General features: G+C 41.3%; 1 protein-coding gene across 2 annotated transcripts in view; it reads right to left on the bottom strand.

Annotated features, from left to right (window-relative positions):
• The window catches only part of MYH9 (myosin heavy chain 9), a 72,036-nt gene that overhangs the window by 26,344 nt on the left and 26,389 nt on the right, over positions 1–19,303 (bottom strand). For both annotated transcript variants that reach the window (XM_087763821.1, XM_087763822.1), the window contains 9 exons: positions 13,160–13,187; positions 12,253–12,346; positions 7,003–7,095; positions 6,243–6,306; positions 5,565–5,663; positions 4,542–4,685; positions 2,227–2,322; positions 1,317–1,435; positions 73–225 (listed from right to left, as the gene is read on the bottom strand). In XM_087763821.1, coding sequence (XP_087619947.1) covers positions 73–225; positions 1,317–1,435; positions 2,227–2,322; positions 4,542–4,685; positions 5,565–5,663; positions 6,243–6,306; positions 7,003–7,095; positions 12,253–12,346; positions 13,160–13,187 — 890 coding nt within the window. The remainder of the gene's footprint in view (positions 1–72; positions 226–1,316; positions 1,436–2,226; positions 2,323–4,541; positions 4,686–5,564; positions 5,664–6,242; positions 6,307–7,002; positions 7,096–12,252; positions 12,347–13,159; positions 13,188–19,303) is intronic.

Raw genomic sequence — 19,303 nt, 5'->3', positions numbered from 1 at the left:
AAAGTGATTTCCTTCAGCGGTCTTTGCTCCATGGTAAACTGTACTGAGTGCAATGACCTGACATCTCCGTACCTCGAAAATCTCAAAGCCAGCAATGTCAAGGATTCCAATGAAGGATGCACCCTGTCGCTTGGTCTTATCCAATGCCTTGTTGATACGCATAACCAGCCACCGGAACATACGTTCATAAGTGGCTTTAGCAAGCGCTTCGATGGCAAAGTCAGCCTAAATAGAAAAAAGACAAAGATCAGGAGTTACATTATAATCCAAAGGAAGGCACAAATTATACTGTTTCAGCATCTAATGGCCCAACCATAGTCTGAGATTTTCTCGCCACCACCAAACTCACTGAACAAGGCTCATTTCACAGGTTATTCCCAATGAAAAGCAGACAGCACAGCGATACTCCATAAAAGAGCAAAGACTTTGTCTTACTAAATTAGCGTGTCAAAGCCAAATTTCAGGATCCTGCCTGTTGGCAAAACCAATGCCTGGTATTCAAGAAAAATTATGCCCAGTCACCTCCAAAGACTACAGTAACATAGCGTGTTTCATAGGCCCAAAGAAAAGCATTTAATTTCTTTTGTAATTTAGGATTTGTGAAGTCCAATCCCCTCCTCCCATGCCACTACCCTACCTGTGATTGACACAAAAATACTATGTATAGTAAGAACTTAAATATCAAAATGGAAAGGCAGCCTGTGACTATTTCTAGACTTCACTCTCTTCTCCATCCCTTTCATGTTATAGGTGCATGTTTGTTTATACTGAGAATAAGGATGTGTTCATAAAGAAGCCGTGCAGTGAGTAAGCACAGGGGCTTTGCTCCATTCAGGAGGCCACTAGCTTCTAGGTCATGTTTCATTTAGAGCACAACCTGATTCAAGTGCGTTACAAAATTTACAATTGGTTTCAATGGTGAGCAGCAAATTCTTCCACCCTAGTAGCTGACCTACTCAAAACCAGCGCTTTCTATATTACAACAACTTGAAATTGTCATTCTTGCATACAGCACTGAAGGAACTTAATCCCTTGGGACAGCCAGTCACCAAACTTAGGGGAGTTGCATTCTCTTCCCCCCCCACCCCCCCATATGAGAAAAAGTGCTACAGGGGCAAGGCGATTTCTATCTTTATACAGATCAAGTGAGCAAATACTAGAAGCAATATGCATGCTGCATTATTCAAGTATGGTCACCATACATTGCAGCCATAAAGTTGGTTATTAAATGCTACAGAAAGGTCTAATACATTTGTTAGCTTTGTGGCGGCAAGATTAAAGACTGAAGTACTCGTTCAGTTTTAGAGAATGCATACCTGCTCTTTGGTCTGAGCTTTCTGGACATAATCTCGCCCAACTTTGATGCGAGGAGTCAGGATACCTCTAGTGAAATCAGTCACATTGATACCCAAAAGGTGAGACACTTTCTGAGCAGCTAAAGACAGTAAGAGGAAACAACAAAGAGATTCATGTTCTTTTGTTTTTCTCACAGAAAGCAAGAGAAAAAAGAAAACATTCTTTGAGGTAACTCTGTATTTCAGATTCAAGATGCAAAACCTGAACGGTTCACTCTCCTCCCCGAAATGCCATTTAGAGCATATTTTCCATAAAAATAATAGCCAAAAATATAAACACTTAAAGATAAGTTAGCAACCTCTTATATTTCTGCAGTACATCAATAATCAATGTCTAAGAGCTAAGTCTTCCAACAGATAGCCTTCTATCATGTGAAACACGGTACTATTTCCACATGCAACAATGGGCAGTGCAATTAAAATATGTACACATACTTTATACCCACCACAAAACTATCCACCTTACTCTTACAGTTACAAGTCTACATACAAAGTCAGCAAAGAATATTCCTTAACGTCTGATAATATAGGTTTGTAGGAGCAATCATTCCTAGCTTGGTTAAAACACACACATGCTACATATCCCAGTAGAGTAACCCTTTTCATCTGGTCATCACGCGTACTTCCTGCCTAGCCCTGTCACAAGAACAGTGCCACATTCCTGCCCATGGGTGGCTGCAAACCCATGCCAGGCAAAACAGCGCATATTTGTATGAAGGAGCATGTCAACTCCTTTAACACATCATTCACCTTACAGAAAAACAGGACTCCAGCATTCCCTACATACTGTAATATGTTCTTCTACTTGCAAAAACTTCCTGTAGGCTTTTTTCTGCATTTTTCTTTGGGGTGGGAAAAGAAGATTGGTTACCTGTATTGTCTGGCATAGAGGCTTGGTCTGTATTACGCTCCTTCTTGAAGACTATGTTGCCAAGTTGAAGAACACCTGAGATAACCTTCAGCAGACCTTTTAAAGTAATAATAATAGCTTAGTGTCAGGCATCTCCAAAAGCCCTCATATGACCCAGTTACCTTTCCTGACATGATTAAGAAGCCCTTCTCAACATCTCAAAGATCCTTCTGGAATTTGGGAAAAAACACCACAGGTAATTCCTCTATATGACTCCCACTCAGAACACAGGACTTTCCCTGTCCCTCCTATGCAAGACTACGCAGCCTGGAAACGTACCCATTCTCAACTCTATAGTAAAGTGGGAGACAGGATTGACAGTAATGCGCCATCCTACAACATCTGGGGTTTTTTTATATAACTTCTGTTCTCTGTTAGAGGGCCAAAATTCACTATTTTCCTCAATGACTACTGTTAAACACAGGAAAGAGACAGTTATTAAGAGTACAAACCAATTAAGAGAAGGAAGATTTTGTTCCTTTAACCCCGTATCACTTTCCACTCCCTGACCAAGGTCTGTAGTCCATACAGACATATATAATAATGTATGAAGGGCAGCATGAAGTGGGCGAAAGTGCTTGTACCATAACTACTACTAATTGCTAAGCACCCCACCCATGGCTAATGATATATTCATACTCTTCGAATGGTGCATGTCACAAAAGCAGCATCAAATGCTAGGCCAGGAAAGACATTTTTCAATGCTATAGCATCAATTCAATTTTCACTGTGTATCAATCAGAGCTCATTGCATAATAGCTTCCACTTGTCTTGAGCAAAGTAAACTGCCAGTCACTTGCAAAGGGAATCTTGTACCAAAGATTTTTTTTGTCCCCTAATTTCTACCTGTTATAGAAACATTTGTTTTAAAGCGATACCCTTTTGACAGCAGAGCGAACAAAGGCTCCATATATGCTACATCAGGACTAACAGAAAAGAAATATATATGTTCCTAGTGGCACGTTATGAAATCCAGTCGTTTGACAGCTGAATCTGGAGTCCTGGCACTTGGACACACAGCTTATTTTGATGTTGTCTCATAAACGAAGACAGTTAGCATTTAGACTTTACATCAAAACTAAGTAAGCCTACGATCCAGCCAGCTACTGTATGTATTATTCTTCTAAGCATATAAGGGACATCAAGGCACTTCACACTTTGAACAGCAAGTGCAAAACACTAAAGCTATCTTTGCTGTAGTGCTTGGAACCAATAGCTCATCTATGTGACAACAAAGACATGCCCTAGAACATACATTAAAAACCCAACTCAAAAAACTGAGCATAGCAGGACATCCTGACAATAAATTAGGCTGCTAATTCTTTTATTCGGTTTAGGCAAATTTCTCTTCACCCTCTGTACAGCAGTTTCAGTCTCAGATGATTCAGGATATCAAAAAGCATATTAAACTGTGGATAACGACAGCATGGATTTATAGCAGGCTGGACTGTGAAGAGCAATAGTTAGGGTGCAGGCACATATTCCCTACAGCCACAAGAGCTGCAGTGTCTAGTAGGGGAGATGGTGACCTCAAACCACCACAAATGCCTGCTTCAGTGTAGAGAAAAAAACAGTCCTACTTTTAGAAGACCTTATAGGTTTAGTAACTGAGATTTTGCAGAACACTGGTTCCCAACCAGTGAGGCAGGTCATGAATGAGACAGCACAGAGCTCTGGTAAATATGTATTACTGCACTTTGTGCTGGCTGCATGCAATTCTAGCTTCACTGTCACGGTACTGTGCTCCCAGAATCAGACAATATTAATTTCTGATCAGCAGTTTAGTGTTAAGCTGGAAAGAAAGGCACTATGATCAGGCCATTCTCAGAGTACTAATCCAGCAATGGTTGGATTAGATACTTAAAAGCCACTGCAGAGGGATAGGGGGAGCACACAAGCCGTGCACTGCACAAGAGAATGAGGGGATTCTTGCATCTTGGATGTGTTACGCATAAACTGGATATACAGCCCTCAGACTGGGAACAAAAACAGCAAACAGAAGCATGTTTTCATTAGCTGCTTGACTTCTAACCTTAACTGTATACACTGAAACTGTGCTGGTAGATCCTGAGGTGGCTCACTACAAAGCAACTAAGTTTATTCCTTGCACACTGTTCACTTGGAGGGGGAAGTGTGATGGACACCAGAGAAAACAAAACCAACAAAAAACCCAAAACATACAAACAAAAACACCCCAGAACACAAAAAGCTCCAGAGATATGATCTCTTCCCTCTTTCATTTCCTTGCACTTTCAAGCCCTTTAGAAGATTCATACCTATCTGCTCCTCATCTGGGATGCCCATGATCTTCATTGCCTCCATGGTCTCCAGAAACATATCTTTGTCTTGCTGACCCGGGATCGTAACATGCCCGTTGGAAAGGAAGCGATATTTGTTGTAAGGCTCCAGCAGCAGATCAGCTTAGGAAAGAATTAAGAAAGAAGTTACTATGGCTATTACTTTTTTTTTTTTTCTTCTTTTCTTTTTTTCTTAAATAGACAACAAGCTACCACTGAGATCAAAGTTCTGACTTGTATACACTAGCAGATACTGGATGAATCTGGGATTAAGCCCAGTTTCACTTCAGGCTGAACATCTAATGCATTTTAGATAAAACTGGAGTTTTTCTGCTTTATTTCTTTCTATTCCCTCCTCTGGACTACTCCACCAAAGCAGTGTCAATCATCATTATGCCCTAAGTCTATAAGAAGCAGGGATTAACTTGGAAGTAGATTTGCCTTTAATTTCAGACACCTCATTTGTTTCAAGTCAGGTGAAAGTTATAGCTCTTGAAACTGTAGCAACTATGAGAAAAGTCCTCTCCTGTACTTCCTCCAGATCAATTTGTAGCTCTCGCACAACATGGACCCCGATTACCAGGCTGAGCTAGGTGCACTAGGATCCTAGACTTCTCGAGCTGCTTAGGTGCCAGCAGCTTTGCTCCATTCAGTTAAACACCAAGCACATCACAGTAGGACCATTCCTGTACTAGAACGGTTTGTATCACACAAGACGAGACTAAACGTGGGACAGTGATTTAGATAAGGAAGGGCGTAGAGTCATTGCTGGCAAGGAGACAAGTGCAGGAAGGAACCAGAGAAGCAAGTTTTCAGGAACTGAGAAGTGCAGGGGGAGGGCAGAGGGATATATGAATGTATGGAAGAAGTGGAGGAGGGGTGACCATATCTAAAAGGCAGAGTCAAGAAACTATGAACAAACAGGTCCTGGCCTAGAAGTGGTTTGGACCCCCTGTCGTTGTGATGAGGGAACCCCATAACTACAACAAAAATCATACTTACTCTTCAAATGCTCGCCTGCCCCAGATAGCAGGTAGTAAAAGATGTGGAAGGTTCTCTCCTCTTTGGCTTGACGAATTGCACGTGACTTCTCCAGCAGATCTTCAGAGAGTCAAGGCATATGGCAGGACATACAAATCACTTCCTATTCTATGGCAGGAAAAAAAGCTCGTACTACCTGATGTTCTCCTCGTGCCAGTTAACAGGGGTATTGATTTAGCAATCATTATCAGTCAACAACCCACTGAGCTTCTCGCCTCAGTTCTGCCAGCCTCTGAATGACGGCTATGATAAGAGAGACTTAACTGATAAAAAAAACCCCAAACAAACAAACAGAAAAACAGTGGCCATCCATCCCTACTTGCCTTGGACAGAAGTGAGAATGGCTTATGAAATTCCAAAGCTATTCATCTTACCGCAGTTTATGCTTCCATTTCAGCCTCCAAAAAGTAGCATTCATTCATTCATTCAAAGATTTCCACCATGATCACAAAGGTCACAAAATACTGTATGAAGAAACAGGAGACTGCAACAGTAATCTTGCTAGCAAAAATCTAAGTGCTTCCTACCACTTTCTTGACCTGACAAATAGAAAGTCAGTTGCGAAGAGATTGCTAGGTACCATTATTGCCACCTCTATAGCCTTTAACTTCTCCTTTTAAGTTGTTACAGAAAGGATACAGGTCTCGATATTGGCTCCAACAATGTAGCCATTGACATCAAAGTTGATTCTGATGAACTTGCCCTAAGAGGCAGATAACAACATTAAAATTAGTATTCATGCTATCTGGTAACAACAGTAAACAGCAAAGGTGAACCTTCTCTTTCTAATCCAGGAAAGGAAATTCAGAACAGGTCAGGCAGGTTTTAGGCAAAACATAAGGTCAGCCAATAGGCAATGCCTGCTGATCACAACAGCGATTTACCAAACAAGACACCAAACACTTTCAGATATTTCTGACATTCAGACAGCCTACAATTCAAATTCATTATATTTCAGCTTAGATTTCCCACAACCAGGGTCCCTTCAGTTTCATGTGCTGTATGATCTGGACGGTTCTGCCTCCCTCAACATTAGCTTCACCCATTTTCATTTAGTTCCACCTCTAGCTCCCCCATCTGCCTCTCAGATGCTGCCCACTGCTCTCCAGAGCAAGCAAAATAAGGACCAGTATTTGCCCTCCAAGATAAAATTGACTGTAATAAACTTACAGTAAAAATCAGCATAGATGATCCTGGCACAGGGTCAGGTTCCTTCATTCCAGAGAACTATCAGGTCTATTCTGGATAATTCACTGAATTAAATTCACTTCCCAGATTAATTTGAGGGAAGTCACTCAGGCAGTTGTCCTATCGTGACAGCAATTCACCCAAAAGCAGACCAAGTCTTCCCTCTGGGAAGTGTAGAATACTGGCACCCATACTGGACAGTAATACTTACAAATCTTGAGGAGTTGTCGTTCTTTACTGTCTTGGCATTTCCAAAGGCCTCCAGGATGGGATTAGCCTGGAGCAACTGTCTCTCCAGTTCTCCCTAGAGAGAAATCAGAAATTAATAAAGTAGGCAGCGGTTTACTGCATTAACCTTGGGTCAAACCAGCGCTGAAGTTTTAATTCACACTAGCTTGGCATCTGTTGTAGAGAAGCCATATTAAACCTTAGGAGACGATCCCTTAAACCTTCAAAGGAGACTCATTAGTTATCTGGGTAAAACAGAAACATTCACAAATATGCCTTATTCCCTTCCTCAACACAAGGGCATCCCAGTGCTGTCTTTCTGTTAACAAGAAGCCCTGCGAAGCCACTTGGCCATAACATTCCACAGACTTCCCAGGATCAAAGTGAAACACCGTACCATCCAAGATCAGGCCCTCATCCCAGAAGTGTCTTGCCATCTAGGCTGGAAAAGTGAGGAAAATCCCATCTTGCTACTGCAAGACAGCCTTGAACTCTGCTAGTAGTAGGTTAAGAAGCTAGTCTGAAAACGTCTAATGTTTTAAAAAAACAAAAACAAAACAGAAAGCTTGCACTAAGAGTCTACATCTTCCAAAATACAAACAAGCAAGAACCTCCTCTGTATGGAGGCACACAAAAAAAGAGAATTAGTGGTATCCCACAAACTGCATGATCACTTGCATTCTGCTGCCATATTCGCACACTCCTCCCCTCAAGGAACACAAAATACTGGAGCTGTAGAAAAAGAAAATTCAGAACCTTTACCCCTGCTAAATACTAGACCATTGGAGCATATACACCTTTCCCTGCAGGCTCCAGCTATATCCCTGGCTGTTTTTAAAAATTACTTGTCCTCTGTGCTAAAAGCATGGAGTTCTATGTGTTTCATGATTACCTAAAAAGCTTCTAGAGACAGAAAATGACAGTTTAGATTAATGTTTTTCTTTTTAGCAGTTATCAGTAAGTACTCAAGACTTCCTGTGCATAACAGATGGAAATGAAGTTTGATTCACAAAAACTGGAATTTATGGGCAAATTATTTAAAGATATTTCTAAAAGAAAATTGTTCCTGTTCATTCTCAAAGTGCATTATGAAACAGATTAGTCCTTACACAGTCTCTCTAAAAATACATGCAATAAAAAAAAAAAAGAGCAAGATACATGAGAAACTGTACAAAGAACTACAGGTCTTTATTTCTTACTTTCACAATCACCTCACTTAATGCTTGCAAAGCACAAGACCCTCGGTCTCTGTAGAACTGCATATATACAGAAGCTGCTGCTGCACTTTCATTCACTGTCAAGTATGTATAACAAGGGGGTTAGCCCTCGGAAAGGAACCTGAGCTGGGACATCTGCTCTCTACAACAGAGCCAGCATGTGGCTTTGTAAGGAGAAAACCTTGAAACTAGAGTTCAGTCTTTGAAACTGTGTGGCAGTCCCATTTCCCCTTCTATTCTGGCACATGCACTGAAGTTGGAACACTCTTCCCTCACCCCATTCCTCCTCCCCACCCTGCAGTGAGGTCCTAGGCCTTTGTTTGTGACTACAATCCGTTACTATGCAAGTGAGAGATGCCAGCAACGTAGCATTTCAACTCAACTACGGAACAAGGAGGGAAGAGGTAAAAAAAGCCCCTTTTTTCCTCTAAACAGAAGTCAGGCTTTGACATCAAATCTGTTTTCATTATTTGGCTAAAAATAAAGCTAAGGTCATGCATAGCTATACAAAGATCAAAAGTTCATAGAAATCCATACTACAAACTCTGCCGTTATTTAGTACCTCAGGAAGAAAGTGTCATTAATGTCAAGTAGGTGTTGGTAAACCGTAGTTTAGAGGCGATTAGGTCTTTTGAACCACCAAGGTAGCAATAAGCATAGAGAACGCCAGCTCAGGGACACAGCAATATAGAGCTGTGGGGAAAGGAAAATGCTAAAGAGCTGGTCAGGTCGGTTAGCTCTCATGACTTGCCTTAGCACCATGATACAGTGGAAAGAGCAAGTTCTCAGCATGCCATGGCAATAGCACATAAGATTAAGCGGCTGCGATTACAGTGATGTATCCATTCCTCACTGGCACACACTGTATGCCTTCTTTGTTTAAAAAGACAATTCTTTTATGTTTAAAATTTTAAAGAAGTTTTTGGGTGGGATTTGTTGGGGTTTTTTACCTTAAATTTTGACAGTCACCTTTCACTGAAGGAAGACACTTCATTATTAACATTATTATACCATGGGTAATTTTGCAAAGCAAAAAGAGTACAACACAGAGCCGTCCATCACAAGCTTTCTAGAAATTCTAAAGTTCTTATCATTAAGATGCTGCCAATTTTCTGACACCTGTAACTGCCATTCCTTGACCTGAAACAAATTTGTTTAATACTTGGCATGCATTTGAAGTATGTACAGTATTCCTCATGAACACAGAAGCAATAACAGCCACTGGATCTGTTAGCCTGTGGTTGGGCAGCACACACCCTTCAGTACACTTTCTACTGCTCTGAAGTCACAACACCAATTTAAAGCAACTAAAATCCTTGACATCTATCTTGTACTCTGATTTTTTTGCATCTCACACACTGTTTGGAATGATTTCTATGCAAGGCAGAAGTTTTGCCACCACTGATTCTTCAGGAAGTATGGAGAAAGGCATCTAGAAATCACAGCTAGCACGCAATTTAAAAAACTAAAAGATGGGGGAGGGTGTTCGGGTTTTTTGTTTGGTTTGGTGGGGTTTTTTGTTGTTTTGGTTTTTACACTTTAGGGATTTGCTTTTGTATTCTTCTCTGCAGTCATGTGAGAGATTCTCAAATAACTGAGTCCCAACAACTCAGTGGGTTGGATAGCGAAGGGAGAAAGATCATCAATAACCTAATCTTCATTACAAATATTTAAGTATTAGCAACTATTACCCATTAATTTTCTCATTAGCAGTGAACATTCTCATCTTGAAAAAACTATTACATGATTTAAGAAGTCAGCAGAGAAGCAGAGACTAAACACGGGAAAACATCAATCTCAACCTCCATAAATAAAGTTTAATCAAATGAAAAAAAGCGTTCATGTAATTAGATTCAGTAGGCCCCCAAAGCAGCCTTAATGTGCTTAGCTTCTAGCTGCATGGTGTGACTACTATTTAGCTGAATACACTAATGCACTGGGATCAGTGGAAGCTGCCACTACCTCCAAAACAAGACAGCTAGAGTTGAAGAATATGCTTTATAAATCCAATTTTGCTCTGATATTTGGAAAAACAGGGGTTTACATCCAAAACTTCTATTAGGAGACAGTCAAGAAACCTTTCTGGTAGATAAAGCACCACTGCTTTCTATATTATCACTGGTTAAGTTTGGTGCCCAGTCTTACAGCATAAAGGTTAGACACTATCATATTCAACCCTAAAGAGTAAATCTGCCGTGACCAGTGTATCTGAGATCCTCAAAAATTTTAATGTATTCATCTTCATAAACCTTTATAATCTGGTTCCAAGTTTAAGGTTTGTAAAGAATGGTTGCATAGAGCACTCATTACCAATTAACATTTGAAGACTCCAGTTCTAAATCCCCTCTGATAAGGCCAGTGCTACTGTTGAGTCACAAAAGTGGAGCAAAATGTAAGCTACAGGACTTTTTGGAAGAATCAAAACTTGGGGGAGGGAGCGGGAATATCAAACTTGGGCAAATCACCAACCAGTCCAACTTAGGACTGTTTTATTCTCCTAAGCAGGCTGCCTGTCCTGCTTCGGTGGCTGAAATTTTGCTCAAGGATAAGCAGTGGAAGAATACTTAACTCAACCCCATGATTCTATTTTCCACACTTAAAAAAAGAAAAAGAAAAAAGGAGAACATTTCTAAATACAGCTACTGACAGACCATGGAAAAAGCCTTCATATGTCTGAAAGTCTGGCATATAGAAAGTTTTTTTTTTTGGTTGGATTCCAGAAGTTACTTATTACTATGTGTGCGTGCAGAGATGCCTTCTTATTTATATAGTCTACACACATAAGACATGCCTACACATTAAGCTACTATGGGAAAACTCTTATATAGAGATACAGCGGACACACTTGGCATGTGGCTTTCATTACACAGCTCGCCAGTGAACATTTCCAACGTGTTCAGCTCTGGCTAACAAGCTCAGTCCTGGAACACACTGTCTGCAGGGCAGCCTTCCCCCCAACCTTTCTTCACAACCTGCAGCCACATGTCACTGCAGGAAATAGAAAGCTAAACACCTAACGACATTTATCTTACTGGAAACACCACGCACATTAGATGCTTATGGTTCTAGGAAAGCCTGGTCCAATCTTATTGCCCTGGAGAAACACTTCTTGAATGGTATATCTGGGAAAATCCTGCAAGAAAAACCTTAAATGCAAACTGGTATTGAGCAGAGAACACAAGTATTCTTGATATCACTTTAGTCTCCAATCGAACATCCTCACAAAAAAAATTACTGTGCACCACACACAAAAAAAAAAAAATTGTGAATTGTCTATGGATTTGTTTTAGCTGCAGAAAGTGATACTGGTGTGGAGTGAAAAGCTGCTCAAAAAAATCACACAATGGGACAGAAAACGCATTCCTGGTGCAGAACGTGCAGTAAACGTGCAGCTCACCTACGAGGACACAACTGACGAATTCGGCAATAGTCCATCGGGGGAGAGGGAGGGGGAAAAAAATATAAGTGAGACATCTTTAAAGTCCTCCCACATCACCACCACCCTCCTTTCATGTGCTGCTAACACTTGGCTGTTTTCCACCCTTTTAATGTTTTCCTACAATTTAAAAGTTTTTAGCTGATGTCCACTAGCCTATCACTGTATGCGCCAGTTCCGAGACAGCATATATAATAGCGAGACCTAATCTATAAAGGTTTTACACTGCCTGGACTGGTTATAAGCAATACATCCGTGTAAAAAGATCGGTATAGGTGATGCTTCATTTATAGCGTCTCTTGCCCATGCCCTTGGCCATGAATCCAAGAGGTTGTGGATGAGTCTATCCCCACTGTAGCTCCACTGAATTCAAAGGAGTTATGACTTAGAACAGTGTTCCCTGGCCTGCAATTTTTGGCAAACTTTTATTGTTTTATAGTTCACTGTCCTCCTCAGCCCCCTGATAAATGTTAGTATCTAGGCTTTTCTTGAGCAATATGGCTTTTACCAACATCAGCCAATATATATTTGTTGTCCAAAGTCAGCACAGCAGTAACACATCATCAAACCCAGGTCTTACCTGGTCTTTTTTAGACTTGTGTGAGGAAGCAACATGAGCCAGATACTGAATGACCTTCTTGGTGTTCTCCGTCTTACCAGCTCCAGATTCACCTCTGTAAAGAAAATATGCAATTCATTCACAAACAAGACAAAGGGGGATATATTCATATTTCTAACCCCAGAAGGGCTACAGAGCTCATTAACTGCATTCTGGCCACTATGGCACCTCCCTCAAAACCAAGAAGAAACAAGTTGTACTGGCAAGCGGTAGCAGTGTAGCTGGACTGCAGGCTAGCCCTCAGCCAGTTTGCCGCTGGGTGCAGGTTCTGTACGTGTGCAGGGAGAAGGGAAGGCAATAAAAAAAAAAAACCTATGCTTTCTAGTCACTTGAATATGAAGATTGCCAGGTGGCTGAGGAATAATCCGGAGGCTGCTGTAGAGCTAGGGGTGAAATGTAACGAAGTGAATCTTTCAAAAGGAAGCCTCCTGACTGCAAGAAGAAACATACCAATTCCTCAAGCAGAACTGAGGGCCAAAAAATTTTGCTGTGTCTAGAAGAGAAACTGCTGTATCAAGAGTATCTGTTACTGTATCAGCCTCATCAGTATGAATGTACTTAACACAACAGCTGCATCAGATCTGAAGGACTTCTCCAAGCCTTTTCTGTTGACAAAGCTGTATTTCTTTAGGAGTTGGAGCGCAGGGGCTGTTTCAAAACCTCCCTTCTTCCTCCAATTCTTACAAAAATTATTCTGCAGAAAGGATTACATATATATTGGAGGAACTGTAGTGGGACCTTCCTTGACTCTCCACTATTACCTGATTTACTGAGCCTACCCCTAGCATTTACGATTAAGGGAGTCCTCCAACCAAGATTTTTAACACAGACTTTGACATCCAGACAAGCTGGCAACTGTAATACTCACGTGCAAAGGATGGACTGATCCTCTCGATCTACAATACAATTTTAAAAAAAAGTAGTTAGACTGAGGCTCCAAAATTAAATTTCTGTGACAGAACGAAATCGACACCAAAGACAAAACCAGGAACTAGTAAACTCTACCAAGTATCTTCAGAAATATGGCCAGGTTACCCCTTTTCTGGGAATAGATGCCAACCTCCCACCATCTGCCTAAGTATAATGGCACCATTGCAATTTAGTTTTCTTCATCCAGAAAGAATATTGCTTGCATTACAATTTTTCTACAAACAATACAGAACTCTCTCACTGAATGTTTCGTTACCACAGAGCGACAGTTTGATGTACATCTACTTGTTCTTCAGCCCCTTTCCCCCCATTATGCTGGGCCCATATTGACTTAAAAAAGTTATCAGTAAAGCAGTTGAAATGGAAGAGGGAAGGGGCAAGTGCGACAGGAACCATTACAAATCCCAAAGCGCCAAAACCTTACAACAGAGGCTTTCACCCCCAAAAGAAACACTGGAAGCTCAGTGAGAAATTTGTTACTTATTTTGTACAGAACGGACTTGAAAACTACAACGCGAGCAGCAGTCTAAGTCCTATACAGCTGATTTATTTGTGGCACCATCCCCTACTGTATTAACAGAGCAGCTGGTACCAGCAGAAACCTTTTCGTTTTCATGCTGACATACCAATAGACGTACTAATTCCTGTGTTCAATTCCCAGCTGTGCATGATAACATCTTTGCAGTTACAGATCTTACTTCACCCAGCCTATCCACCACTATCTTCTCCCACATCTTTAACCTCCTTTCAGCTTTCACCTATGATTCCACTTCCTCATTCGCAGTCCTGACTAGTCCTTCCACCGTGCCTTCATCCCACTGCTCCCCCACCACCTCTATGTGAACACACTCCCCTACTTCTGCCTTGGTTTCACCTTCCATTCACCCCTCCACCCTGTGCTCCTCCCCCGCCCAGTCTGCATCCTATTCCCATGCCACCAGGAACCAGCTGGGAGCACTGGGCAGACTGGAGAGTGCCTGTGCCTACACCACAACTGCTTTAGTAGCTTGTAGTCATCACAGGGGCAGCAAGACCTGTTCAGACAGGGAACAGACTTGGGCACAGCAAGTCATTCACAGTCCACAAGAGCTACTGGGGCACTCACAGAACAGACTGTGCCACCAAACTCAAAATCCCCATTAGTTTGTAAGTTATCCATTTGGCTGTGCGTTTTTTTGTTGTTTGATTTTAGAGTGGGTTTTTTTGCTTAAGATCAAGACTGGAGTACTACCAGATCATGCAGTCTGAGAACCTGAGTAACACAGCAGTTAGATTTCAACCAGTTATTGCCATTCTCTCCTTTCTCCACACTGAGCTCCAATTTTGTGTTGGACTGAAGTCTAAAGAGAGAGAAGGAAAGCCTCAAACATCCATGAGAGAAAATTCACTGGGTTGTTCTAATAAATTATTTTAGCAATTGGTAACCTTCATCAGTACATTTATGATGTGATTGTCTCCATATTTTAGCTACTGGCTCTTTCTGTTCCTTTCTCCAGTAGCTTAGAGAACCCAAGCGCACTCAGTATTTTCCCCACCAGAGAGTACTTAGACAATATAACTGAGTCACCATTCCAGTTGTTTTGTGCAAGATAAAGAGATTGAGCTCTAATTAGGGAAGGCTTTATAGTCATATAGAGTTCAAGTACCTGAAACTACTCTCCATACCCTTCAACACTGCTACTGCAAGTAAATTTAGCGTTTCAGTCCTATCATCATGAATGCCATATTCATCGAGAAAAAGCTCCTATAAACTCAGCTTATAAAGAGAGAAGTATATCTAGCCTTTGGACACATTTTCAGAGAACAAGGAAAGCAGGTAAACCTACCAAATTTGAGATTCTATCTTTTCTTAAATTATTCTGAAACCAATAATGGAAACATTAGGTTCACATGATACAGATAGGCAACTCCTGCTCTTAAGGTTCTTTACTGGAAACTGATTGTATGCAGATGAGCACAAAAATTGAGGATAATAACTTGCTTTATCCCTGTTAATACTGTTCTCAGAGAGAGCTGATCAGTCCTAAGACTGGAATAAAACAAGCAGAAGAAAATCATCACTTAAATGGTTTTGGCCCAGCAAACCCTTAAGCATTCAAAACTAGATACTGCAGCTTTACTAGCATTACATATTCATTTTTTCAAGTGCTGAATTTTATTCATTGCCTTTAAGATACGCACCCCTTTTGCTGAGGGACAGGCAAAGAGTAGATGTTAGCTCCCAAAGCCCCACCCATTCAAGGTTCCCAGTGGGTCAAGGGCTCAGCAGGCACACGCCAGCCCTCTGGGTGACTGGGCACTTTGAGGGTGGATCAGGGGAATAACTAATGACTCATTTATGGATTGCCTAAGGAAATGTATTCTTCGGTAGTGCGACACCTGGGTGCAATTCTCTATCACAAAGCAGCTATGTGAAAGGAAAAGATTGTGCCTCTGAATAACATCTGACTTTCAAAAGCTTGACTATAAACAAGCAGCCCACTTGTCTGAGAAAAGGTTATACTCGCATTCAGGTACTACAGAGGCTCTTCTAAGGAGCTTGAGAGAGAGGGGGGAAAAAAGAAAAAAATAATAAAGATAACCCTTAGGAAGGTGCTCTTTACTCCCAGTAGTCAATTCTAGTATTGGAATTACTAGCTGCAGCTCCTCATATAGACAATGGAGCCCTAAGCACTTGAGAAGTGCATGCCTTCCCCTTCCTTCTCCTCCAGGAGAGGATCCTTATTCCAGAAAAAACAACACTGGTAAGCAGACAGATAAACCAGCTGCCCAAAAGGAAAAATGACCAACATCAGATAATGCTCAGAAGCTCTTTGGCACTGAACGCTTTTTGATCACAGCAAGTTTTCTTGCACTTAGTTTAGAAGCTCTTTTCGAGCCTCATTCCAATGAGGCAAGGCAGCAACAGCACCCTGGAGTGACCCCAGGAAGTCCTAAAAAGGCAAGCACAGGATTTTTCCACACCTTAACACAGAGCAAGGTGTTGAAAGGTGCTCAGGCAGGAAAAGTCACAGACAGTGTTCAAAATCCTCTCGGCACTACGTTTTCCTCCCCCAACATACTTTCCTGGTGGCCTGCTGCAGCTGCGTTAGTCACCTCTGCTTTAAGCCAGCAGGAACGTACCTGCGAGTGCAGGCAAGTCACCGGCAGCCTGCAGACACTGCCATAAAAGGCAACATTCCTGTTGGCAATCCGGGGGAAATTCTTTCCCAGGACTGCAAAACAGCAGTCATTGGGATAGCTGGAATTCTTCTAATTGTGTACAGACAGACAACTCGAATAATGTGTTGAGCAACAGGAAGCTGGAGCCGACCAAAGGGCCAAAGAGCTAACGCATACAAAAGCATAACTCTGAGACACACTTCCAATTAAGAATTGCTTTAAATGCCAATATTCATTCGCCATACAATACTGACTTGTGCCATCACGAATCAGAATTTGGATGCCCAGACAAGAGGCTACCTCCACCCCCCCCCCTTTTTTTTTTTTCTTTTTTAAAGGCTCATTCAACATGGGCATACTGCACAACTTCAGTCAGTCAGCGCTTGCCTTTACTCCATGGTCAGTTGTGCAAGCAACCTACTCAGCAAAAGAGAATGTGCTGGGTACCATAAACTCAGTTGCTTATAATAACACAATCAAGAAACGCCTGATTAAAAGAAATCTGCATCTGCTTTTCAATCCTAAACAGAGTCAGTTATTAAAAACAATCCAGAATAACAACTCATTAGTTAATTATAGCAACAGTTCTGTATTTCAGAACAGCTGGCAAGGAAAGCTTTTTATCTAGGCTCTTCAGCTCTCATCACCGTAGTATTCAAGTGATCGTAAGAAGCAGCAGCCTCAAGCATCCAGAAACTCAGGAAGTAAAACATCCTTCAAATTTAAGCTATACAGCAGTATGGTTAATAAGATCAGTAGATTAATTTTACTGTATTAAAAAGAACATAGTATCTAACTCATTCTTGACTTTCTTCAGTGCAAAAATAAAAGACCTCATTTTAGACTGGTTCCAGGTTCTTCAGCATACATTAAAAACTTAACTAAACCAAAATTTGTTTTCACAAGAGAGACATCTTGTACAGAAAAAGTCCTCAGCCAAATATTCTACTGCAAAACAACAAATCTGAATGAACGCTGAACTGCTGCGGTCAAATACATTGGCATAAGTGATAAATTAATGGAGCCCCAAACTGTTGAATTTTGTTTTTAGATGTTCTGTGATGGGAGAAGAAAAAGGTTGGAAGGCTAGAAGAGAATGTGCAATTTAAGCTCCACATCTCAGTTACAGAACATCCTAGCAGGCCTTTATCACCCACTTCCTCTGCATGAGTGACTCCAGTTTCAAGCCTGTTCATCTCCATAAAAGGAGAAGTAATATAGCATTCACACAATGGTGACATCATCTTTCCAGCTAAGAGGAAGTGTAGCTGAAAGGCAAAGGCTTGGCTTGCAGTCCCCTGCCTATAGCTGACTCATTAAGGCTAGAAGCATAGCCATAGCTAGATGGTACCACCCACCTCCTAACCACCGAGCGTTTGGCAGAACTGAGCAGCCTGGCCCTCTAGGTTTCCGTTACTATACTGTTCCCCTACCGTTGCAGTGAATGCCTGTAGCCCAACTTAGGCAACTGGCTGACTGACCAAGTTAGAGAGTTGACCTAAAGCAAGAATTAGTCTTAAACGTACGTAAGTGCTTCAACCATGCAGTAGTTTCGATTCCTCAGTCCCTCCTCAAACTTCTCTTCTGACCTCAACATAATCTTACAACCAACGTCCTTCCCTCAGGCTCTAACACAGGAGGAGCCCCAGGCACCTGACACACTCTGCTACTCGGAACCACCCCACTGGCATAAAATCTAATCAAATACGTTCACTGTGGTGCTTTAACCTCCATGCTGGTTTGAGTAGGAGCAAAAACACTCCAGGGGAACACCAGAACAGAGCCTGAGAGCCTGCTTTTGCATTATCATTTAAGGAATGCATTAGAGAGAAGTTTCAAAATGCTAATAACCTATCATCAAGTACAAAAAAAAAGAAAAGAAATCAAATGAAGGACAAACATAGCATATTCAAGACAGCTCTCAACAATAGAGCTTCAAGATGCAAAAAAGGAGAAAATCACTTGAGTTTGCAGGAGCACTGCAGTGCCAAGATTCAGCTTTGCATTATCTCAAGTTTGAGGACAGTCACAAGGAGAAAAGTTCCATTTCAAAAAATGAAATATATCCTACTGGGTCAAATGCAAATATTTATTTCCCCAAGACATTTTTGGACTGGAGCCCATACCCCTTTCTGGAGCATTCCTTAACTGAATCTGGAGATAGCAAAACAGGAAAACAAGTTAGGCTGTAATTTAGGTTACACAAATGTTTATGAAGTTCTGACAGGAAAGAAAAACTGGTATACAGCCTGCAAAAGCTCAGGCAGCTCATGATACTAAAACTGCAGGGAGATACTGACAGCAAGGGCTGAACCATTACATAAGTGACTGCCAGAGAGCTCCTGCTCTGGTTTACAGGAATGAAGCAAAAAGGGTGTGGTAACTACTAAAAAACAAGTGGGCAACAGACTCTTTTTTTAGCTCCTTGTTCTATTGAAAACCACATTTCGAGACACAGATTTTTAGAGCTGCATTTAGAAATCTCAAGTAATTCAAAGGATGTAAAACATTTCTGAAGAAAATCAGAAGCTATGTACATCTTTTCTTGCCATTTGTATACAAACACTGTCAAAGCAAACATCCTCCATAATTAGTACCCAAACTTAACATTGCCCTTTGCATCGGAAATTTGGATAAATCTTGGAACCAAACTAGTGAAACCACAGGCTATATTCGTTTGGTTTTAGTGGAAACAGAACTAGACCTTTACATGCGACTTGAAAGAGACATTTGTGCCTCTACATAATCTGAACAGCTCTGTCAATCAGGTATCCCTGAATTGGTAAGCACACCCAGAATACTGTATAGAAAATAAAGATGCACTTTGGGACAGTGCAATATACAGTGCAGCACAGCAGACCAATGCCAAGCAAGCTAAGAAAGAAGACCTGAGACCAAGGAAGTTAAAACAGAAGTGTTC

The sequence above is a fragment of the Nipponia nippon genome, unplaced genomic scaffold, assembly GCF_047370975.1.
Source record: "Nipponia nippon isolate SJK-2023a ecotype South Korea unplaced genomic scaffold, ASM4737097v1 scaffold_3, whole genome shotgun sequence".
NCBI classification, from domain to species: domain Eukaryota; kingdom Metazoa; phylum Chordata; class Aves; order Pelecaniformes; family Threskiornithidae; genus Nipponia; species Nipponia nippon.
Note: the sequence above shows the minus strand (reverse complement) of the source record. Positions and strands in the feature narration are given on the sequence as shown.